The sequence below is a fragment of the Ascaphus truei genome, chromosome 2 (assembly GCF_040206685.1).
Source record: "Ascaphus truei isolate aAscTru1 chromosome 2, aAscTru1.hap1, whole genome shotgun sequence".
In the NCBI taxonomy this organism is placed as follows: Eukaryota; Metazoa; Chordata; class Amphibia; order Anura; family Ascaphidae; genus Ascaphus; species Ascaphus truei.
The window spans coordinates 397,022,455-397,047,269 of record NC_134484.1 but is presented as its reverse complement, the minus strand read 5'-3'; the positions used below and the strand labels follow the sequence as shown (position 1 = coordinate 397,047,269).

The 24,815-nt window shown below is 43.0% G+C and overlaps 1 protein-coding gene across 5 annotated transcripts in view; it reads right to left on the bottom strand.

Annotated features, from left to right (window-relative positions):
- ICA1 (islet cell autoantigen 1) overlaps nt 1-24,815 on the bottom strand; it is an 87,759-nt gene that overhangs the window by 39,859 nt on the left and 23,085 nt on the right. For 4 of the 5 annotated variants that reach the window (XM_075587266.1, XM_075587263.1, XM_075587264.1 and 1 more), the window contains exons 3-6: nt 15,975-16,146; nt 13,483-13,555; nt 6,656-6,779; nt 2,446-2,644 (exon numbers count right to left, since the gene is read on the bottom strand). In XM_075587266.1, the coding sequence (XP_075443381.1) occupies nt 2,446-2,644; nt 6,656-6,779; nt 13,483-13,555; nt 15,975-16,146 (568 nt within the window). Of the gene's footprint in view, nt 1-2,445; nt 2,645-6,655; nt 6,780-13,482; nt 13,556-15,974; nt 16,147-24,815 lie in introns of those variants that run through there. The other variant, XM_075587267.1, reaches the window with a different exon arrangement.

The following is a 24,815-nucleotide window of genomic DNA, read 5'->3' as shown; positions in this document are numbered from 1 at the left end:
CGAGCACCTCACAACTGGAACAATCTACCCGAGACTCTCAAAGCCGCCACCAGTCTAATTTCTTTCAAAACTAAAGCTGTCGCACATTTTAATCTGGTGTGTAGCTGTTACATACGCCCATAACATATCTTTAACTGTTCATGAAATGCCTTTAAATATAATGTATAACCCTGATTATTTAATGTAACCATGTATTATCATAACTCTGTGCCCAGGACATACTTGAAAATGAGAAGTCTGTCAATGTATTACTTCCTGGTAAAACATTTTTATAAATAAATAATAAATATTTGGTCACGTATATATGATGTGGCTGATATATATCCGATGTAAACACCCGTGATCTTAAGGTCCTTTTCCGATGGCATTTCTGTGTGGCTGTCTCTCCTCCATTTGTCTTACTTTCTATTGTTTGCATTAAATCTGGATCCAAGTTGAATGTCCACAATAACAGGTTTAAAGCATCTTGACACAAATATGGTCATAAATATGATTACATGTATGCTTTGTACAACTTTTCAAACTTCCAATATAAAAAAACAAAACAAAAAAAACACACAATATAGTGAACTTATTAGATAAAGAAATGGCTAAGGGGCCGATTCTAAAAATACCAAAGCAGCCAAAGGAGCCATTTTGGACCCACAACACCACATTGACTTCAAATGGGGTATTTTGTCCTGATCGGCCACTTCGGCACATATAGATGAAGCCCCTAAGTAAGGTGTGGGCAACTCCAGTCCTCAAGGGCCATCAGCAGGTCAGGTTTTTGAGATATCCCTGCTTCAGCACAGGTGGCTCAGCCTTCGCCAATGAGCAACTCTTCAACTGAGCCACCTGTGCTGAAGCAGGGATATCCCAAAAACCTGACTTGCTGATGGCCCTTGATTACTGGAGTTGTCCATCCCACCACTGCCGCAAATGGTAATGTCACTGGAATTCAAACTGGGTTCACTGCTTCAAAAGGTAGTGTCAATTATCCCTATGACCTTGAGCAAGTCATTCAATCACTCAATTCCCCTGTACCGCAGGCACCATAGTTAGATGCCTGGAAAATTCCATGTACAGCGCAGCGTACATAGTATAACGTATTCTTGTCATCCCGATTAAATGCCACCTAAATTACTAATCTATCTAACCCCAATACTTCATTTTAATATCCAGCATTTTAGATAATCAACTACAGAATATTTTTTTTGTATACATATCACATTTTAAAAGGGCAGTACCTTCATGGTTTCATTTGTTAGCAATGTGGTGTCTTTTCATCAGTTGCCATGTCTCACTTTTGAGTGACACGCCTGTCTCCATGTGGGTGGTCTCTTATCCGTACAGTACTATCACACGGTTTTTCTAATATAAATACTGGAATAGACATATCAGTATGACTTGTGTCAATTCCGTTAACAATTTATTCTGGTGTAATCCGCCATCTAGTGTTCATATTTGAGTATGCAGAGATATACATACATATATGTAGACACACACACACACACACACAACACACACACACACCATTTCAGTGCTGCCACTATGCAGAGTACTGTGTGTATGTGCATGTTTGTGTCAAGTGTTCGGATTTAAAAAAAAAGGTGCAACATGTCACAAACTCACCTCGTCTCTAAATGTCTGTATATTACATGCTGCAAATGGTTTGAAGCTGACCTGTTTGGCAGCCAAGAGGTTCATTTATTTTTTATTGATAGAAAGGTTTCACTAGGAAATAATACATTGGGAGTTACCCCTCGTTTTCAAGTATATCCTAGGCACAGCGTTATGGGGGCAATACATGGATACATTAAATGAACAGAGGTTATACATTCAATTTAGACATTTCATGGACAGGTAGAGATATGATTATGGGCGTATAAAGCAGTTACAGACCAGATTCAAATGTGCGACAGCTGAAGCCTAAAAATTACTTATACTGGAGACAGTTTTAAGGTGCAGTCATAAGGTGCACGGTAAGAAGGCAGAGCCACCAGATTTCTTGTTGAACCGTAAGACAGTGAAAAATCTTTTAAATTCGGATCGGAGATAAGTGCTGCGTGTGATAGGAGTGGAGCTTCTTCGGATTGTTGGGCAGCTTGCCCACAGAGTATTTGAAGGCAAGACAGGAACAATGTACTTTGCCCCTGAACTCGAGAGTCAATCTAGTTATTTGAGCATTTTGCTGTAATGTGTGGTGTAATTACATTGTAGTATAAAGCAGCATATTGAGTTGCAGAGGGTATCTAGTTTGCTATACTGTACCATATACAATGCAGATCATATCAATATACGACTACAAATTGTGATGGGTACGTTACAGATTTTATTCAGACAGTACATTGATCATATTAACAATAAAACAAAATAAGAAAAACATGTTTGGTAAATGACAGCACGTAAGTGCAGCAGAAAATAAGAGAAATTCGGAAATTGGCAGATCATAAAATTGTTTACCTTACGAAACTTCTCCATCTGCTTGAAAAGGTCAGGGTCCAACTCTTGAGACACATCTTTCATCCAGAGCAGAGCTCCTCGATATTCAGTCCTTGTTTGTTCCATTCTGTTAACTGTCAGCCATGTGTCAGAGATAGCCCTATATCGAAAGGTCTCCACCTCTTGATAGAGCCTACATAAAGGACTTCTCAAAGCCAGCCTGAAAGAATTAGAAAACAAACTGTGTTTGTACAATAAAAATACCACCAACATATAGGCTGAAAGAGGGCAGAAGGAAAAGAGAGTACATGGAATAAACTTCCTGGTGGGCTTGGGAAAGACTGATAAATTGGTACTGCATGGCTGTACATAGTAGGTGTAAAGAGGGTGAATGGCATGAAAATGGAAATGTTTGGAGGCTAGGGAGCGATAAAAGGGAGATCTGGTAGACTGTCACAAACTAACAGAAATGCAGCATTTGACAGGTTGTTATGTATTTGCGCTGTCTGTCCTCCCAATAACAACACATATAGTATAATTGGTGTGCGGCTACTAAACCAGGGTCCTTCATTTTTCAGTTGGTGATTTCAAAACACTAATCATTGATTGAAGCCTAGCTGCTTTTAAAACTTTGTACGCGTTTGTGCTATTTTATTTAACTTTTGCCAATCATATGGCCCACAGCAGCATGGATCTCTGTTTCTTCATTTCAGATATGTATATCTGTTGCAGATTGCAATGTCCACCAATTATCAAACATGATCGCTCTGCACTACAAACTTGTTTGAGCTTTCCAAACACAAAAGTATCCTGGCATCTTAATAAAAATTCCATAGTAGCACATTAAAAAGGACATTAGGAGTTATTAGAATTACACATTTCTACAAAATGTGGCCTATAGTACCATGCATAAATGTGTGCATGTTCATTTCTTTGTCAGCAAGCAACCACAACAGTTATTCACTGGTTTAATTATGTCCACACTGCAAGAAGATATCACACGTATTTTTTTTTTTTTTTTAAATGTTCGTATGTTTGAGCATAAAAGACTGGCATATCTCCCACTTAAGTTTGAAGAAATTTTTATTTCTTCAAACTTAAGTGAGAGATAGGCCAGTCTTGTATGCTCAAACATACGAACATTTAAAAAAAATAAAATAAAAATAAGTGTGATATCTTCTTGCTAACCATGGACTTGCTAGGGAACAGCGAGCGAGAGAGAACAGGAATCCTCTTTGTTGGTGCACACTCTAAAAATGAAGGAAGGTAGCCATATAGGCCAACAACATAAAAAATAAATAAAAGAAAACCATATTGGTGGTCTATAGAGGCAGATGATATCTAGAGTTAAAGCCTAACCAGTGGCAAAATTAAGCTAATAAGGGCTAGTACCAAATGGTGAGACCTGATAACGAAATGGTAACAGGCACTTGGAATTATAGGTGCTGCTAATAACTAGCTACAAAAACAATTTTGATGACCCCTATTAAGTCAATGATCCAATCAGACACTGCTGGAATCAATTATACAGGCAGCGTGGGCTGAATATAGGCATTTTTGCAGTTGATCACTCATTTAAATCCTCATGGCTACTATTAGCAATAATTTACAATTACACCTACTAGGTTGCTACAAAAAATTAATTCATATTGCCTAAATGCCCTCCATTGGCAGTGTATACACTCATATGCCCTCACATTGTTTTAACCACGTTAGCTCACTGCAGCCAGTTTTATTTTTTAGTTCACATTAATAGTTTTACCCTATAGGTCATTAAAATAGTTTTAATAGCTAGTTATTAGCAGCACCTATAATTCCAAGTGCCTGCTACCATTTCATTATCAGGTCTCACCATTTGGTACTAGCCCTTATTAGTCATCAATTTTATCAATTTTGTTACTGGTTAGGCTTTAACTCTAGACATCATCTGCCTCTATAGACCTCCAATATGGTTTCCTTCTAATTTGATGTTGTTGGCCTATATGGCCACTCACCAGACCTGGAGTTCCTCCTGAGCCGGTCCCAGTCCCTCCTCGCTGCAAGACTCGCTGCGCACTGTGACGCGTCAGCCAGCAGGGGCTACACGAGGATCGTGATCCCAAGCGGCGACGCGTCACGTGGTGTGGCAGGGAGCCAATGAGGAGGTGTGCTGTCTGGAGCTACGGGAGGGAGGTCTGTGTGTGTGATTCGAAATCTGCACTGTCCTCTGTGCAGCATGGCAGCATTCCCCCCCCCCCCCTCCGGTGCCCGTTTTGCAGGCTGCGCATGCCGGGGAGGTTGCGGCCAGCTCCGGCTGCTGAGCTTGTCTTCCCCGGGAGGAGTGGCAGCGGAAAGCAACAAGGCAGAGGGGTTTCCAGCCCGGGCGCTGTGTGTAGGGAAGGGTCAGAGGAGTCAGGCTTCAGTGCCTATTACTTTCCCCCTCCCTTCCTCCATTGGATGGCAAGTGTATCTATCAGTCTATTAACGTGTGTGCCTGTGTGTAACGGCCTCGCCCCCACACCATGGCCCCGCCCACCCGACCCGTTTTGGTCACGCCCCCCGCGCCGAAACAAGTTCACTGCAGACCGCAGATCGTGGTGCAGTGACTTGCACGCTCCGCCGGCAAGCAAGGCGGCCGTGCGGGCGCGTGCAGCGGGGCCTTAGCCTAACACCTCAAGTCTGCTGTCTAGGGGTCATCTCTCCTTCATTCCTCACTTTCAGTCCCTTACAAAGTCCTGCCGTATCCACCTCCGAAATATCGCCCAAATATGCCTTTGTCACTCATGATGCAACTAAAATCCAAATCCCCTCACCCATCTTGTCCCACCTTGTTTACGGCTAGCTTCTTAGTTGGCATTACCCTCGTCTGCCTCTCCCAACTCCAATCCATCGAAAATGCTGCTGCCAGACTCATCTACCTCACTCACCGCTTCACTTCTACTGCTCATGTCCCTAAACTGGCTTCCCATAGCCGCTAGAATTCAATTTAAAACCCTAGTAATTACTTACAAAGGTCTCAATGACACCGCGCCTCTACAACCCATTACATCGCAGCCCTCATCCACAAATACATACCTAAAACGCCCCCTATGTTCTGCTCACGACATCCGCTTTTGCTCCTACTGTATTACCAAAACCTTAATCGCTTCAGCTGTCAGACAGGGCCATATTCTAACCTGAGCCACACCCTATCCTACAATGAGCAGCCGCCTGACCTTATTTCAACATGGTCCTCACTAGCAGATACCATTTGTAGTCTCATACTTAAATGTAGCCTGAAGTGATGCAAAATATGATATTTTACAGGGATCTTTTAAGTTGCCTTTTAAGACACTGTATGCAAGTGAATTTTAGTATACAAATATAGTAAATAAAAATACCACCTGTGGTGCATTTGCATGTCTCAGACAGGTATGCAACTGCTTATCTCCATTATCGCTTAGCAAACAGTGCTTCCACTGCAGCAAGGGATTCTGGGTAATAACATGCAAATTAACAGTGTGCGTCACTCTTTACGTCTCATTCATTTTGACATGGACCCGTATAAGCTTATATCTGCCGTATTACACAGCTTTTAAGCACAGCCTGGGTTTAAGAAATGCATTGCCAGTAACCTACTCAGACAGCTGTTTCGACCTTTTGGTCTCATCTGTGCGAGGTTGGTTCCAAGCTATGCAACTTGAATCTGGTACGTGGGTATAACCAGACATTAAATAAAAAAATAATAAACTAATGGTGGGTAAAAAAAAGTGACAAACCCCCCCACTGTATACTAATATTAAATTTCACTGAGATTTATTGCAGCAGATTTGACAAGATAATAGGTCCATCCTGATAATATCTATAGTATTTACTTGTAAAGTCTGACGTTTGGATGTGCTGTTTTGCATAATATTTGTGTGTAGAAGTAGACAAGTCATTGCTTGCATAAGGATTGCAATAAGAAGCTTAGGTTCATTTTATTTTTTATCTTCCAATTGGTTTAATGAAACTACATGATTGTTCTTCACCGAGACACGCCTAGTGGGGTAAACACAATCAAGCAGAGTTGATCAGTGCCTTTGCTTGTGCCATTTAACCATCATGTGCTCAGAAACGCACTCAGCACCTACCAGGCAACTCACACATTGTTCAATTCATTGTTAAAATGCATAAATAAAAAAATATGTTCTCTGGCATTTAAACAGAATGATAAAAAAGCAGCAGCGCTCGGAGGCAAGTTAATGATGTTGCAGAGCAACACGCAACACACCTTTGTTGAGATGAGAAACAGAGAGACTTTCCTGTGGCCTGCATCATTTTCCCAGCCCTCGTTTTATCCTGGGATCCCTTAGCGCGAATAAATTTTCCTAGTTCATTTTCCTCTTGCGATAGAACTATCAAAAGAAAGAAAAAAAAATGAATGGTATTCAGAAATGAGGCAAAAACAAGTTCTCTGCCATTTAAAAGTCATGCTCAAGCAAAAACATAGCACCATTTAAATATTAAGACTGCAATGTGTAAAACAAAGGCGGAGTAAAAAAAAACAGCCGTCTTGGTAGTAGATAGGTCAGAGGTCATTGAAATGTCAGATTTCCTCATCATATTTGAAGTGAATATGCAATTTAAATGTGCTACCCATTTTGGAAAGAAAACGCTACATCGAAGTTATTTCGAACAACAAAAGTGAAAAGGAAGTAGTCAAATAGTTACATACAATAGTACTGTATATAAATACTGCAAATTAATTACTATAAACTTGCCAGATCTGATAAACTGACTGCTTGGATACACGGAAGCCTTTCACTTTAAATACAGTATATCTGTTTGCAATATCTGCTAATCTGCTGTATTATTTATTGCAATAGATGGATTTTGAGGTTGAATATTCTTTACATGAAAATATGTTTGATCATCATTTCATGTGAAACACTATAGAATATGTAGGTCAAGGAAATATCGCAGAAGCAGAAAGCACACAGTGTAATAGAAATGTTTACGGCTTGTTATGCGTCACAAAAATAAACTGTTTCCTTACAATGTGGCATTATCCAAGCTACTGTGTTTATCCATTATAGTCTACCTAGAATTCTCTGCCATGTAGGATTGAACACCTTCAGGCAGGGCCGGCAACAGAAATTGTTGGGCCCAGGATAAACATATGAATGGATTATAAAGAGGTAATGGACATGGGGAGGAGGGGGGGAAATAAGGACATAATGGACTGGGGGGATTATAATAATGAGGTAATGGACCTGGGGGGGTGGTATAAGGAGGTCCTGGAGGGGGAGGAAAGGGGCCTGGGGAGAGGGTTATAAGTGGGTACTGGGCATGTAGGGAGTACAAGCCTGGGGAGGATGTATAAAGGGCTACGGGGCCCGGTAGGGCAGATGCAGGGGTGCTGGGCCTAGGGATGGAGGGATAAGGGGGCACCATGCTTGGGTAGGTGGTAAAAAGGAATACTGGTCTTGGGGAGGGGGTTATTGGGCTTGGAGAGGGGGCAGAGGGGGAACTAGGCTTATCTGGGCCCCTCAGATGGGCCTGCAGGACTAGTGGAGGCTTGCAGAATGAGAGCCTGAGGAATCCCCCTTCCAGATGTGTCAGTCAGCAAAGGGGAGGGCCCTGCAGGGGATTGGGGGGGGGGGGTGGCTGGGGAAGAGGAGGCCCCTTATTGCCTGCAGGCAATAAAGTCTAGTGTCTCCGGCAGTGGGGGCGAGTCCCGCAGCCACGACTGTCCCTCCCTGTCGGCGACCCTGCCTTTAGGTGCTAGAAAAACCTTACAAAGAAAGCAGCAATAATAAATGTTTGGTTTTTATTTAGCAAAACCTACAAAAATTATGAATACAATTTTATTATGCTATTACATTTTTTCAATTCATGATTACTTGCAATAGTACAACATTTTGGATATCCTATGGATTCATATTTCACAGGTATAGACAAAATAGTAATTTATTAATAAACAACATATCAACCAGTAAAATAAGTTAGCAGAAATATAATACATATAGTGGTGCAGGAGGTAGGATTAGTAGAGTATTCAAAAACTAGAGGACAAGTAAAAAAAAAAAAAAAAAAAAAAAAAAAAAAACAGAACGGAAGAAGCATACAATTTAACAAGTTCAATATTTACACTTAAGAAACAAAAAGGAGAAAAAAAATTATACTAAAAATAAAATAAAGGAACACATAAAAAGAAAATAAATCTGAAGAACACAAAGTACAGTCCAGGCAGTAACCACTATTACGAGTCAAAGATGTTTGTGGTACTTAATGTTCATAAGCTCCATCAATAGGGAGAGTCTGTTAAGAACAGCAAGAAGCAGGTGGTTAGCTCAGGCGCTGCTGCTGTTGTATGTAGAGGGGGTTGGGCACTGCATCGAGAGAGGGGGAAAAAAACAACCTCCTTTCTCCTTAAAACAGCTGATCTGAAATGAACAATTCTCCTTTCTGGATGCCGTCTGAGTGCAGAGTAGCTAGCGGTGCTGGAGGTAGCGGTTCCTGTGGGCGCGTGGCTCACTTCCTGGTTGTGATCAAACTACAGGTCCTTGTGAGGGAGAATGTCTGTCATAAGTACCTGTAGTTTGATCGCAACCCGGAAGTGAGCCATGCTCCCACTGCAGCGACTACCTCAAGCACTCCGAGCCTCTCTGCACTCAGACGGCTGACAGACGACATCCAGAAAGGAGAATTGTTCATTTCAGATCAGCTGTTTTAACATTGTAAATTATAGTCTGTCTCAATATATCAGAGAGAATAAATATACTACACTATTCCTGTTGCACTTCCTTCCTTGGTATCTATATCATCTATAGCCCTTATCAATCCGCTGCTGGATGAAGGCCTCCCCCAAGGATTTTCCAGGTACTGCAGTTGCAAGCCTTTCCTCCACATTGCTCCAAAATGTTTCCTGGTTTCATCCTTCCATCTTACTTTTGGTCGTCGTCTTGGTCTTTTAATTTCCCTTGAAATCCAGTCAAGTACCATCTTTGTCCAATGATGATCATTTCTCGCCAACTGACATTTGAATTTCTTCACCCTTGTAATGACTTTTGTTTGGTTTTGAACCCATTCATTCTTTTCCCTAGCTTTTCAGTTATTACCCAGCATACATCGCTCTACATTTATTTGCATCATCTGAAGCTTCTGAATAATCTTTGTATTTTGGGACCACGTTTCACATCCATACGTGAGCACAGCCAGGCAGAATACTCTGGTCAAAAACCTTCTTCTTGAGGCACAGTGGAAGGTGCCTGGTCACATGACCTTCCCCACAGAACTTTGCATATTGGGCCCTCTTCTGCTACACTGACAGGGATTTAGTGAACCCCCGAGCCGAATCTACGCTGATCGATCGGCAATTTAGCTAATCATTTGTCAGTGTGCAGATTGTATTGATGCACATATTGAATGGAATGTTTTTTTTTTTTTTTTTTTTAAACAACAGCTTGAACTGCTGCTTTAAGACATGAACAGGTGTTTCAGAAGTGGAACTGCCTTTTTAATTTGTAGACATTGTCAGCAATTTTTACGTCAAATAGGCCATTTTAAAAGCTTAGCAAGTTGACCATCCCAGTTACATAGTTACATAGTAGATGAGGTTGAAAAAAAGACATAGGTCCATCAAGTTCAACCTATGCTAAATTTAGACAACAGATACTTTATCCTATATCTATACTTACTTATTGATCCAGAAGAAGGCAAACAAAAAACCCCATTAAGGGGAAAAATTAATTCCTTCCTGACTCCAAGAATTGGCAATCGGATTAATCCCTGGATCAACATCCTTCCCATGTTTACTTATTTGGTATATCCCTGTATAACTTTCCCATCTAAAAAGATGTCCAACCTTTTTTTGAACAAATCTATTGTATCTGCCATCACAGTCTCCATGGGTAATGAATTACACATTTTAACTGCCCTTACTGTAAAGAACCCTTTCCTTTGTTGCTGGTGAAATTTCCTTTCCTCCAACCTTAAGGGATGGCCCCGAGTCCTTTGTACTGCCCGTGGGATGAATAGTTATTTTGAAAGCTCCTTGTATTGTCCCTGAATATATTTGTATATAGTTATCATATCCCCTTTTAGACGCCTCTTTTCTAATGTAAATAAATCTAATTTAGCTAGCCTCTCCTCATAAGTTAGAATATCCATCCCCTTTATTAATTTGGTGGCTCTTCTCTGCACTCTCTCTAGTTCCATCATGTCTTTTCTTAGGATTGGTGCCCAAAATTGTACTCCATATTCAAGGTGTGGTCTTACTAATGCTTTGTAAAGGGGCATAATTATGTTTACTTCCCTTCCATCCATTGCCCGTTTGATGCAAGATAAGATCTTGTTTGCCTTTGCAGCTACTGCATGACATTGGGCACTATTGCTAAGCCTGCAGTCTACAAGCATTCCTAAATCCTTCTCCATCAAGGATTCCCCCAATATATCTCCATTTAATTTGTAAGTCGCCTTTTTATTCTTGCATCCCAAATGCATAACCTTACATTTATCGGTATTAAACCTCATTTGCCATTTACCTGCCCATGTTTCCAGTCTCTCCAAGTCCTTCTGAAGAGAAATTACATCCTGCTCTGATTCTATTACCTTACACAATTTAGTATCATCAGCAAAGATGGAGACTTTTCTCTCGATCCCAACCTCAAGGTCATTAATCAATAAGTTAAAAAGCAGGGGTCCCAGTACCGATCCCTGAGGTACTCCACTCACGACTTTAGCCCAACCTGAAAAAGTTCCATTTATGACAACCCGCTGTTGTCTGTCCTTTAACCAGTTTTCAATCCAGGTGCATATATTATTACTGAGTCCAATTTTCTTTATTTTGTACACCAACATCTTGTGTGAAACCGTATCAAAAGCCTTTGCAAAATCTAAGTAGACCACATCAACTGCATTACCCTGGTCTAAATTCCTAATTACCTCATCAAAGAAACAAATAAGGTTAGTTTGGCAAGATCTATCCTTCATAAATCCATGCTGACTATTACTAATAATTTTGTTTTCCATTAGGTATTCCTGAATATTATCCCGTATTAAACCTTCAAGGTGTTTCCCTACTATTGAAGTCAGGCTTACAGGTCTGTAATTTCCCGGTTGTGATCTAGCTCCCTTTTTAAATATAGGCACCACATCTGCTTTACGCCAATCTTGTGGTACTGAGCCTGTGAAAATGGAGTCCTTGAATATTCAATACAGGCATACCCCGCATTAACATACGCAATGGGTCCAGAGCATTTATGTAAAGTAAAATGTACTTAAAGTGAAGCACTAGCTTTTTCCCACTTATCGATGCATAACTGATGTAAATAACGCATTTGTAACAGGCTCTATAGTCTCCCCACTTGCGCACAGCTTTGGTACTGGTAGGTAGCCGGTATTGCTGTTCAGGACATGCTGACAGGCGCATGCGTGAGCTGCCGTTTGCCTTTTGGGTGATATGTCCTTACTCGCGAGTGTACTTAAAGTGAGTGTCTTTAAACCGGGGTATGCCTGTATAATGGTTTGGCTATTACTGAGCTTAACTCATTGAGAACTCTTGGCTGTATGCCATCAGGGCCAGGTGCCTTAATGTAATTTTTTCAAGTCGCTTATGAACTTCTTCCTCAGTTAACCAATTGTTCATTAATATGGAGGTTGTGGCTTCCTCCTGTGGCACTACTATTGAACTTGATTCTTCCCTGGTAAACACAGAGGCAAATAGTTTGTTTAATACCTCATCTTTTTCCTAATCTCCAATAATCTGCCTACCCATCTCACACTGAAAGGGTCCAATATTTTCTTTTCTCATTTTTTTGTTATTAAGGTACTTAAAGAACTTTTTAGGGTTGATCTTACTTTCTATTGCAATCCTTTTTTCATTATCCATTTTTGCTAATTTGATTGCCCTTTTGCAATTTTTGTTACATTCCTTATAATTCTGATATGATGCCTCCGTCCCTTCTGACTTAAAGAATCTAAACGCCTTCCTCTTCTTGTCCATTTCCTCCCCTACCTGTTTATTTAGTCACATTGGTTTTGACTTATTTCTTTTATACTTATTACCCAAGGGTATACACTGATAAGTGTGCATTTCTAACAATGTTTTAAAGACTGCCCATTTATCTTCTATATTTTTCCCTGCAAAAACATCATCCCATTGTATTACTACTAGATTAGATCTCAGTTTAGTAAAATCTGCCTTTCTAATGTTTAAGGTCTTTTTTTGTTGAACCCAAGAAATCTATTTTTTGATAATTTATTTCAAATGAGACCATGTTATGATCACTGTTATCCAAATGTTCCAGGACTTGAATATTTGTTATTACTTCTACATTGTTTGATACGACCAAACCTAGTATTGCCCCTCTCCTGGTTGGTTCCTCAATAATTTGGGTCATATAATTGTCTTTAAGCACCCCCAAAAACCTGTTTCCTTTTGTTGTAACGCTAATCTCATTGCCCCAGTCTATATCTGGATAATTAAAATCCCCCATTATGCAAACAGAACCCAGTTTTCATGCCTTTTCCATTTGCAAAAGTATTTTAGCTTCTACAGTGCTATTACAAAGATATTTTGAACTATTAAAAAAATAAAAAAACAACACCTGCTTGTGTTTGCACTTTAAGAACATACTGTATTACAAAATATATGCACTCTTATCTTCTGCCTCTGTCAATGCAAAGCACTGGCATAAAGAAAGATTAAGCCTGAGGGAATTTTGCCAACAGACCTGGGCACTTGCAATTACTTTTAGCTTTCATTTGTGCACCACACCCAGAATCCTTTAATCTGCAGTGTGCGATCCTACATGTTGTGTGTGTGGAAAATACAAGAAGGCAAATACTGTAAATAAATGCAGCATTACGCAGATCACATGTGTAGAAATCTGTAGCAAACGCTAATGAGTCATTTTCTGTCCCAAATCATTGCACGAAGGGATAGGGCTTCATAGTGCTTATGGAATAGCCCCCACACGTTATTATAAGACTGAAAGAAACAAGTAATCTCTACGTTACCCGTGATGTATATCCCATATGTGGTGTCAGAGAATACATACTGTACACGTCCTGCAGAATTTTAGAGCAGCTAAAATTCAGAATTAATCAACTTACAGCAAATTCGTTTTTGATATTGTTCAATCACCTTCAATAACTCCATGCATGTCCTTTGAATTGAATGAAAAAGCTGGGGGGGGGAAAAAAACAACAAAGATATTTGACAATTACCATGGTTACTTGGCAGAAAGTGGCAAAAAAAAAAAACGATTAAAAACAAAAAAAAAGGAGTAGGATGGTGAAAAAGATTTTATAATTCATTAAACACCATATGACAACTTACATGTTAGAAAACAAGCAAATATACAGTTCTATTGCACTCCTTTTTCTTAATAGGGTAACACTACCCTTCTGTTGTCCACTTCATTAAAAATCTTCCAATGCATAAGTCGTGTCTATGCTTTCGCCTTCTAATATCTACAAATAGCCGTTTGTTTTCCAGTTCATCTTAATATAAAACTGCAAAATATGGAGGTAACAGTTGCAGCTTTTTTTTTTTTTAAACTGTGGAGGGGGTGTGGGGGAGGGAGGGGGTGTAATTGAAGCAAATCATTCACATCTCATAGTAAAGGTGTATTTCTTTTGTGCCATAACTTGCCAGGCATGCATCGAATAATGTGCCTCTACGTTACATGTTTCCCAAGGTTATCATAAGCAAGTATGAAATGACCTGTAACAAAATATTGCACACGGTTGTCAGCAATTAGACTACATTCTGCAATATGCTGTCTGTGTAGAGGTGTGAAAGGAAAATTATAGTGTGTATCCCAATGAACCAACACTGCTGTTCTTGCAAACCCAGAGCGAAATAATTAAAAAGAGTAAATAGATTGGCTCGTTTACTTTTCCATAGTTATCTACAACTTAAACAAACAGCAAGTCCAGAAACTCATTCTGTGATCAGCACAAAAAGCACAGCCATCTTTCATCCCTTTTCCAAATAAAGCCATCAAATGCTATAAAAAAAATGCAAAAGTCCACTAACTCACTGCAGAACACATATCGTAAGGCAGGGGTGCGTGGCGGTTACAGAGGCCCTGCGCTCTTCCTCAAGGCATTTAAATTAAGTGCCGGGGACCGCACGAGGCCTCTGTAACTCACTTGATTCAGACGGCTTCGGGTGACGCGTCGCCATGGCAATGCGGCGTCACGCCGCAGGTTCACATGACGTGGCATCACATGACCCACGGCGTCATTTGACGCTTGATACAAGGAGAGGGGGGCGCAAACACTGGGGGGGAGGGCGCAGGGCAAAAAGTTTGCGCAAACTTTTCCTCCTGCGCCTCCCTTCATGCTGTCCCACCCCCCTTACTTTGGCTGCGGCGTCAAATCGACGCCGCAGGGTCATGTGACATGTTGCCATGGTAACGTGACGCTGTGTTACTGAAAGTCAAGGTAAGGGATGTTACAGAGGCCTTGCGCGGTTCCCCTGCATTTACTTTAAATGCATTGGGGAAGCGCGCGGGACCTCTAACCACCGCACGCCCCCTAGAAAATCTCACGCCCCCAATTTGCTCACCCCTAATCGAGGGAGACTTACTTAATTAAAGTGGTAGGAGCCATTACAAAAAAAGAGTTGGGATATGGGAGTGCGTCACTAGGACCAAGACTGTCTTCGTTTTCAGCTTACAAAGCAAGCAATGAAAACTGTTGGCTAGGGTGTAGCCATTATATCCCAACTTCATCACGCAGAATGTGTCCACGTTTGTGGTTTCATTTTAATGAGGTGGTTACCAATCTAATGCCTATATATGTTAACATGATCGTTATTCCAACTAATGTTTAAAATATTCTACCACACATTAAATAAATTATGATGGGTAACAAAAAGTGACAAAACCCTCCACTATATAGCATACACCAAATGAATATATCACTGGTTAGCACATTCACATCTCAGACAGGTCTGCAACCCTGCTTACACCATTATCTCCTATGCATAGAAGGGATTGGGGTAAGATGGGAAAAAGGATGTCCGCATCAGCCTTTGAGATAGAAAAAGAATAGGATACACTAAGGTGCAATGTAGGACCAAGAGCAAACACGAATAATATACATAGAAAGGTGCCCTACCGAATGCACTTGTGTTGTGAGAATGTGAAATGGCCAACTCAACTGTGGGTAAATAATTATGCTATGACTAGGTTCTAGAGGGGAGCTACCCCCATAACACTACAGGGGATACTTGGATAGACCCAGGAGCCATATTCTCCGCTAATGCATATTTAAATCAGAAGCTTTAACAGGGTGTGGTTTATTTCTTTGGGACAGGTCATGGAACTGTACACCTGATCCCTTACATAAATATTTTTAATTAATAATAAAAGGGTTTTACTTCCACTATATCCATTTCACATTCTCACACGAGTGCATTCGGTAGGGCACCTTTCTATGTATATTATTACCATTATCTCCTAGCATGCAATTCTTCTAGTGCAGCTAGGCATTCTGGGAAGTTACAATGACATGCAAATGAGCACACTGTGAGAAATATTCTAGAAAGCAGACTGTGTAGTTTAGATGCAAGCGAAAAAATATTCAATACAAACCTCTAATTTAGAATCTAGATCTGAATCGGAGGCTACAACATGTTCATCTTCTTTCTTTCCAGTAACCTTGATCAGAGTCTGCTTTGTTTTCCAGTATTTCTGCTGCATCTTATTTACCACAGACTTATCTTGGCTTTTTGCATATCGGTCATAAAAATCTCTGGAATAACGACTAAAGGAAAGTAAAAACAAAACAAAAAACAAAAACAAAATAGTTATAAAAATCTGAATTACAAGCCCGAAAAATCTCACTCTTTAATGTGCCAAAGTAACACAAATAACTGCAATAGGATTTTTACTGTAGTTAACAGATGCACTTTAAAAAAAAAAAAAAAAATATTAAGCTGTTAAAAGTTTCGTAAAAAAAAAAACTGTAAGGCACACACAGGCACACACCTAACCAAAATATAAAAGTAAATCCAATAACACCATTGCCAAATATATTAAAGCAACAATCTAGCCTTATTTATTTTTCACGATTTTTGTCTTCATAGCTCTGTAAAATGGGGATCGGGAGCCAGATGTTTCGCCGTGGCTGTTTGGCAGCGACCAAAACGCCACGGCATTCTAGCACTGGGACACTTTGCCAGAAGGCAGCTAGTCGCGAGACACTTTGTCTGGTCCACCGTGCACCCGACCCAACAAGCCAAGCCAGGATTGCCGCTCCGACAACTGCGTGTTTAAATATCCCGGGACATTTAGACATGCAGTTGTCGGAGCAGGTGGTCAGGCACGGCAGACCTGGCTTGTTGCGTTGGGCACAGAAGCAGACATCGCGGCGAAGTGTCCCACAGCAAAATGTCCCTGCGGAGGCGCATGCGCGACGGCAAGGAGTATGGTCGCATAAGTCAAATGCTCCCTGCCCCACTTTAAATATAACAGAAGCAAAACCACTGTATTAGCACAGCAAAAATCGTACCAAAACATCACCAATATATCCCCTAACAACAAGGATGTCTAAGAAAGGCATGAAAACAGCCAAAAAGAAGGGGCTACCGGAATATTTCGGCAGATCCCAGCCGGGTGGTGCAGGCTCAGAAATGGCGCCCGTTTCAACTGCTGGATCGGAAACAGAGCCGGACGGGGAGGAAGAAGACCTGGATAATCAAGCACTAATGCCAGTCAGACAATGTGACTTTACGAGGTTATACACTGACCTCAAGTCACTACTACAGGCAGAGATCAGAGAAGTAAAGAGAGAGGTGACCGGTCTGGGGGAAAGAACAGGGGCCCTGGAAACAAAAGTGGATCACTCTATCAGGGCAATCAGGAGGCAGGACAAAAAGTTTGCGGACCTTCAAGACCAAATTAATGAGCTCAGGGAGCGTCAGGAGGACTCCGAGAATAGGGACCGAAGGAACAACCTTAGGATAAGAGGAATCCCGGAGAGTGTGCTGGACATCTCCAGATGGCTGGAAACAATGCTCCCTGACAGCCCAAAAGAAAATTTAGCTATGGACAGATGTCACAGGGCCCTGCGGGCCAAACCGCTCCAAAATGAGCAGCCCAGGGATGTAGTGCTTCGTATGCACTATTACCGGTCTAAAGAAGCAGTCCTGCAGAAAACAAGGCCCCTGACAGTTGTGGAATTTGAGGGGGCACAGCTGACAATCTTCCAGGACCTGTCCCCAGTAACGCTCGCCCGCAGGAGAAACCTGATGCCTATAACTAAGGTTCTGAGGGAGAAAGGGGACAGGTACAGGTGGACCTTCCCCTTCGGCCTTCTGGTCGCCCGCAGAGGCAAAGCTCTCACGGTGAGAGAAATAGAAGGACCCGCCTTCCTGCACAAACTCGGCCTGGGAGAGGCCCCTGCCGAGGCAGGACTGGAGAACTCACCCCCAGACCCCATTTGGTCGCAAAGCCCTAGAACCTCCAGAACACAGAGAGAGAGAGCGTCTAGAGGACGCTTCCCCAGTTAAAAGTTGCGCAGCAGTTCGGTTACGCTGTTGTCAAGGTCCAACCTAATCCCATTGTATACTTGAAGAAGGGACCCCTCGTGGCTACACCCTCTTAACCGGTAGAGACATTGTCCGCTGTAAAAATAATACTGCCACTTACCTGCTATGGACAGGGTGGAAGAAATCTTGGAATACGGCTGCTGGCGGTGGTTCCCCCTGAGTCCTGTGCCCAAGAGTGGATCTCCATTGCTCAAGATGGTGCCGTAGACGCACGAGGCAGCTGGAGACCAAGCTGGAACGCAGGAGCCGGAATGTAGGCGAAGGCGGAAAGCGGGAGAAGGCGCGCACACTTCCGCTCAGGCGAAACACAGGATCCAAAATGGCGGCGTCCCGGAAGGACGTCACCGAGCGGAAGTGGATCCATCAGCGCAGACGCTGTCTTGGAGGGGGCAAGCAACGTCACCTGGCACAGCGGCCTAGCCGGAAGGACCCAAGAGGCGGCGATGGCGCGCCTGTCAGCGTGCAGCCTCGGACGCAAGCGGGCAATAAGATGGACAGTTGGCAGCTTCGGCAACAATTTCAAAAAAATGGCAGCAGAGATGCTGCACGATGACCCGGCAGCGCGAGAAAGCTGCGCGGCTCCAACAAAAGGAGCCAATGCAGGATTTAGAGGGCAGGATAGGTGCAATAAGTGAGGCCCCACAAGAAAATTTGGATACAAGGAAGAGCGGAAGGTAGGGGGACGTTAAGATGAAGGACGGACAGCGAAAGTTGGATTCCAGGTTAGATGGATCAAGGAAAGACACTGGAAGATTGCGGAGGAGAAGGGGGGGAAGAGGAGGGGTTAGGGAAGGGCAGGGAGGAGGGGGGTAAGAGTAAAAGGAGACAAGTAGGTGCAGGAGGAGGGAGAGTGATAGGAGTGGAAAGAGGGAGCGGAGGGGACGGAAGGAAGAGATAGGAAGGCATGAGTAAGAGGGCAGAGAGGTAGAAAGGTCAGATAGGTAGTAGATGGAGGTAAGGGAAGTGATAGGGACGATTGAGCAAGTTACGGATTGAGTGATGTTGGTCGGGGGAGGTAGAAAGTAGCAGCAAGGGGAGGGACGGAGGTGATTGAAAGGGGTGAGTGCGTTAGGGAAGGGATGGAGAGGTGTTGGAGATAGGATATGGTACAGTTGAAAGTAGGGAAACAGTAGGTGAGGCGGGCAGAAGCAGAGAGATGATTAGAAGGTACAGCAGGTGGAATTAGAGGTAGAGGAACTCAGGGCGGTGATAGGAAGGACAACAGTAGGGTAAGGGGGGGCCAGGAGGAGTAGAGGCGGAGAGGAGGAGAGCAACATACAGGAAGCGGTCGCACATGCCTACAAATCAGAACGGAGGGGGACACCTACAGTATAACTGATAATTAGGACCCCAGTAGCAGGGGAGGGCGGCGAGGAGTAGCCGGAAGACAGCACAGTGAATTACAGTGGGACCCATATGGTAAGGGATTCCTGAAAGAATGGGAGTTAGGTTGGCCTCAGTTAATACAGTTGGTTTTATCCTTTTTATAAAGTTAGTTCAAGAGCGGGGTGGGAGCTGGGGAGGAAGACCTGCTCGGAAGTTGGCATGGGCCCCGCGCTGGGGATGAAGAGTAGAAGTCTTCAGGGCCCTAGCGAAGCCCTTTGGGTCAGCTCATACAGGGCACGAGGACCCAAAGGCGGAGGGCTCGACGTGAGGAGGACGGAGAGAGGACGTTGAGAACTGTCCAAAGTTATTAAATGTTGTGTTGTGTTTATGTATACCCTGCCTTCCCCCTTTGTGTCCCCCCCCTCCCCCCCTTTGCCCCTGCAGGCGAGTGCAGTGAGATGTGGGAAGCAAATGAGAGCTGTAACCTCAACCGTGGAATGGCTGATCAAGATACGAGCAAGGTGTCGCAGAATGTCCGATATACCGCTACCAATGAGTAAGGAAATTGTGTTTATATCCCATAATGTTAAGAGTTTCAATAGCCCAGCAAAAAGAAGGGTCGCATTCAGAGACTACAAACGTAAAGGGGCAGAGGTATTACTCCTACAAGACACACTTTTCTAAATCAAACTGTCCCAAATACTTTGACAAAGACTTCAGGGTACATTTTCTTTCCTCTGCAAGGGTTAAAAAAAAGAGGGGTAGCCATCTTGTTCCATAACCATATACCGTTCATTAAGGAGAATACATATAGTGACAAGGAAGGCAGATACCTCAAAGTGACGGGATCCATACGCGAGAACCCTATAACCCTCGCAGTGATATATGCACCTAACGAAAATGCGACTGACTTCTTCCACATATTCTTTAACAAGCTCCGTAAGGTAGCTAGAGGAAACACCATAGTGGCCGGTGACCTGAACAGAGCCCTAAATCCAGTTCTAGACAGATGTACGCCCACTACCAAAACCCATAGACAGGAGGTGCTAACATTGACAAAGGGACTAAAAGACTGTCAGCTTCTCGACATATGGCGAGAACAACATCAGAGAGTAAGAGAATACACGTTCTATTCCCACCCCTATAACAGTTACAGCAGGATAGATTACTTCCCTGCGTCTAATAGATTGGTCCCCGGGGTCTCTCGCTCAGAGATCTATGATATTTCATGGTCCGACCACGCATCAATAGAGCTGCGGTGCACACTCGTTCCGCTAGACAGACCTCGAGCGAACTGGAGGCTTAATGAGATCCTCTTAAAAATACCTGACCTGGGGAAGGAGATAGAGGGCAAAATTAAGGAATATTTTGAGGAGAATGAGGGGAGTGTGACGTCACACTCCACGCTGTGGGAGGCCCATAAGGCAACCCTCCGAGGTATATTAATGAATTTGGCCGCCAAACGTAAAAGGGAGCGTGAAAAAAAGATTAAGGATTTAGAAGCACAACTAGCAGAGCTCTCTACTCTGCATAAAACAAATAAACAGAACCATATGCTGAAACAGCTATTAGACACCAAAACAAAACTCAATCTCCTCCTCTCCTCCCAAGGAAATGGCTTGGTCTAGGCGAAAATTTTATGAAAAGGCTAACAAACCTGATACCCTACTTGCCAATAAGCTAAAAAATAAGCTTCCAAATTACCACACTCACGCTATTCGGGATCAAAAGGGTGACCTGACCTCCATACCTGGGAAAACCGTGGAGGAATTTAAAATTTACTACGAGAAACTCTATAATGGAGATAAGGTCACCCATAACACTAAAACGGGGGACATGTTGAACTCCTTTCTGAAAGAGGCAAAAATTACCGACCTTGGGAAGGGCCGAAAGAGAGGCGCTCCAAGCAGACTTCACACTCGAAGAGCTATCAGAAGTTATCAAAGCATTAAAACCGGCCAAAGCGCCGGGACCAGATGGCTTCTCTAATCTATATTACAAGAAGTATGCCAAAACGTTAGCCCCACATATGCTAAATCTGTTTAATGGAATTCTAGAAGGGGCCTCCTTCCCAGCTCAGATGCTCCAAGCTTCAATCTCTGTGATCCACAAACCTGGAAAGGACCCGGCAGACTGCAAGAGCTACCGGACGATTTCTCTGATTAATTCAGACGTAAAAATATACTCCAAACTTATAGCGAACAGGGTGGGTAGCGTTCTTCCCAGGTTAATCCATGCGTATCATGTGGGGTTTATCGGAGGTAGACAGGCGGCAGACAACACCAGGAGAATCATTCATTTGATCGATCTGGCTCAAAAGAAAAACATACAATCCATGGTGCTTAGTCTGGACGCTGAGAAAGCCTTTGATAGGATAGATTGGCCCTACTTAACAGAAACATTATGAGCGTTTGGCTTTGGGGGACGCCTCCTGAGAGCTATCCTGGCGCTGTATGAGGGACCGACGGCGAGGGTGAGACACCAGGGCTTCGCATCAATTTCACATAAGAAGCGGAACGAGACAGGGGTGCCCGCTGTCGCCGTTGCTGTTTGCCCTTTGTATAGAACCGCTAGGGGCACACATCCGAAACAATCCAGATATTACAGGGATCTCCATCAGTGATCAGGAGCACAAAGCAGCATTATACGCGGATGATGTCATCCTAACAATCTCCAAACCTCTCACGTCCCTTCCCAACCTGTTCGGAATCCTGAGCAAATTTAACCAAATTTCGGGCTTTAATATCAATCAGTCCAAATCCGAAGCCCTCAACATAAACCTACCCAAAAATGTAGAAAAACTGATTGACATCAACTTTAACTTTAAATGGCAAACCTCCGCTATCAAATATTTAGGGGTATACCTCACAAGGGATTACAAAACATTATATAAAGCAAATTTTCCCAGGTTGATTAAGGCATTGGGGGAAGATCTCAGAATATGGATGAAAGGGGGCATCTCGTGGATTGGTAGGATACATAGCGTGAAGATGAACCTCCTCCCAAAGATGCTATATCTTTTCCAGAGTCTGCCTATCCCTATAATATATTCAGACATCCTCTCCCTACAGTCACTAATCATGAAATTTATTTGGAATAAGAAAAACCCCAGGATTGCACAGGGTATCCTGAAAAGACCCACGGTACGAGGAGGTTTAGCGGTACCTTGTTTGTTAGCCTATTACAAAGCGGCCCAATTGGCTCAAATTCTCCAGTGGCACACAGACCCAAGCCTACGGAGATGGGTGGAGCGGGAGAAAGCATGTTGTGCACCAATTGAAATCCAAAACCTGATCTGGTTACCCAAAGGCGGGTTAAGCAAGATAGGAATACCGCTCCAGACCATTGCCAGCTCACTAAGAGTTTGGGAGGCTACTAAATTTAGCTGTAACTTGACCACTAAAGCATCACTCATTACGCCAATCACAGGTAACCCAGATTTCGCTCCAGGGATGAATAGCAACAATTTATTAATTTGGACACAGTCAGGGATTACCCGATTTAAAGATCTGGAGGGTAGGAAATATATCCAAACTTTTGAGCAAATTAGGGCCTCAAAGCCTATCCCAAATAAAGAATTCTTTAGATACCTCCAGATCAGAGACTTTTATAACAAAACACCGATCAGGCCAGCGAGAACAAATTTCGAGCAGCTGTGTTCCAGAGGTACGGACACAAGGGGACTTACATCTCGAATGTACAGGGAAGTGATCTGTCCTGAAACGGCTAGTGCAACTAGACTGACTTACATCAGACAGTGGGAGACAGACCTAGGGGAAACGCTAGAGGACGAAGACTGGGATAAGATTATCCAAGCAGCAGCGAAAAGCTCAATCTGCACCACAGTAAAGGAGAGCGCATATAAGGTCCTCATGCGGTGGTACTACACCCCAGCTCGATTGGCTAAATTTGTTCGGGGCTACTCCCCACTCTGCCCAAAGCAATGTGGGGAGGTGGCAGATTTGCGACACATGCTGTGGTCTTGCCCCAAGGTGCTCCCGATTTGGGAACAGATTAGAGACTGGTTACAGCGGATTCTCGGTTGGGAGATCCCCCTGGACCTGTGGGTGTTCCTGTTGGGCAGGCGGATCCAGGGTCTATCAAATGTGACGCATAAATTGATCGCGCATTTCGCAACCGCCATAAAATGCGAGATCGCAGCATTATGTAAGCAACCAGAAGTTCCAATTATCCCCAAGATCAGAAACAGAATTTGGCACGTTTGTCGGATGGAACAGTTAATAAGTCTAGTTAATGACACCGGCACAAATTTCCTAAAATCTGGGCGCCGTGGTTGGCACAGACTGATATCCCAGGGGTAGATGCCACGGCAATCTTTCTTTGATAGCTCTAGATGTGTTTCCTTTGGGGGGGCAGGGACCTGACATCACTTAGGGACGTACAGGTAGTCGACAGCCCCCACTAACGACAGCCCCCCAGCTACAAGGAAGGTCGTGAGCTAGCCGCGGATAAAATGAAGGACGCAAGGCGGCAGGACGGTTGAAGGTTCCTCGAGCACGAGCGCACTCGGCGATCGGGAGTCACTCGGCCCTCCTGCCACCTCACTCCCCCCCCCTCCGCCTTCCCCCCCCCCCTGTCCGTTGTCTAGTTCGTCTAGTCTGTCATGGTATTGTACGTGGTAGTAACTAGTACATGTGTATTTGACACAATTGTTAGAAAAAAATTGGACACTGCATGCAATGGGCGGTGTTACAATGTACGAATTTGTTTCTCCAATAAAAAAATTTGAAGTTGAATAAATAAATAAATGTCCCTGCGGCGGAATGTCGGTGGTGTTCGGGTCAGGGACAAATGTCTTAATTCGCCAGAGCCATGCTTTTTTCAGCTCTGGGATCCCCAGTACACTCAATTACGTGGTTAATTGCCGGTAGTCAAGCTTGGGAAACGATACAGGCATTTAAATCTCGCTGGATCTATAGGACAATTAAAAAAAATAACAGTCATCAGTTGAGCTTTCTATTGGTAAAACAGCGACGGCCATATTGGATTTCCCATGAGACGCCGGCAGATAACACGATAAGTATCTCAGTAACTCATGGGTCGCTTGAGCTGAAAGTAGCGCAGTTCAATACTGGGGCTCCTTGGTCCCAATTATGCAAAGCTCAATTTTTGCCCCGGGATTGCAGCTTTAAGTATATTAAAGTATGAATAAAGTGAAAGCAATCTGCCATTTAACACCTTCCCCATCACGTCAATCATATAATAGCTTTGTTATTGCAAAATTTCAGCATAAATGTAGAAGTTTGTACTGCTCTCATTACAGGTTAGAAGTTACGCCTCAAACCTTCCTTAAAGCTGCAGTTCAAGCAATATTATTTCTACGTGTTTTTTTTTTTTTTTTTTAATAAATCAGTTATGTACTATGAGAAAATACTTGTAGCATTTAAAAAATAAAATTAGTATGTAACAAGCATTTTTTGTTTCTATAGTAACCCTTAACAAAGTCCCATCCCATTCCTCTTATGAAACAGGTTCTGGCACACTCGTTTGAGCCCTGCCCTCTCCTTAGCAGTGAACCTATTGTATCTAGTGACTG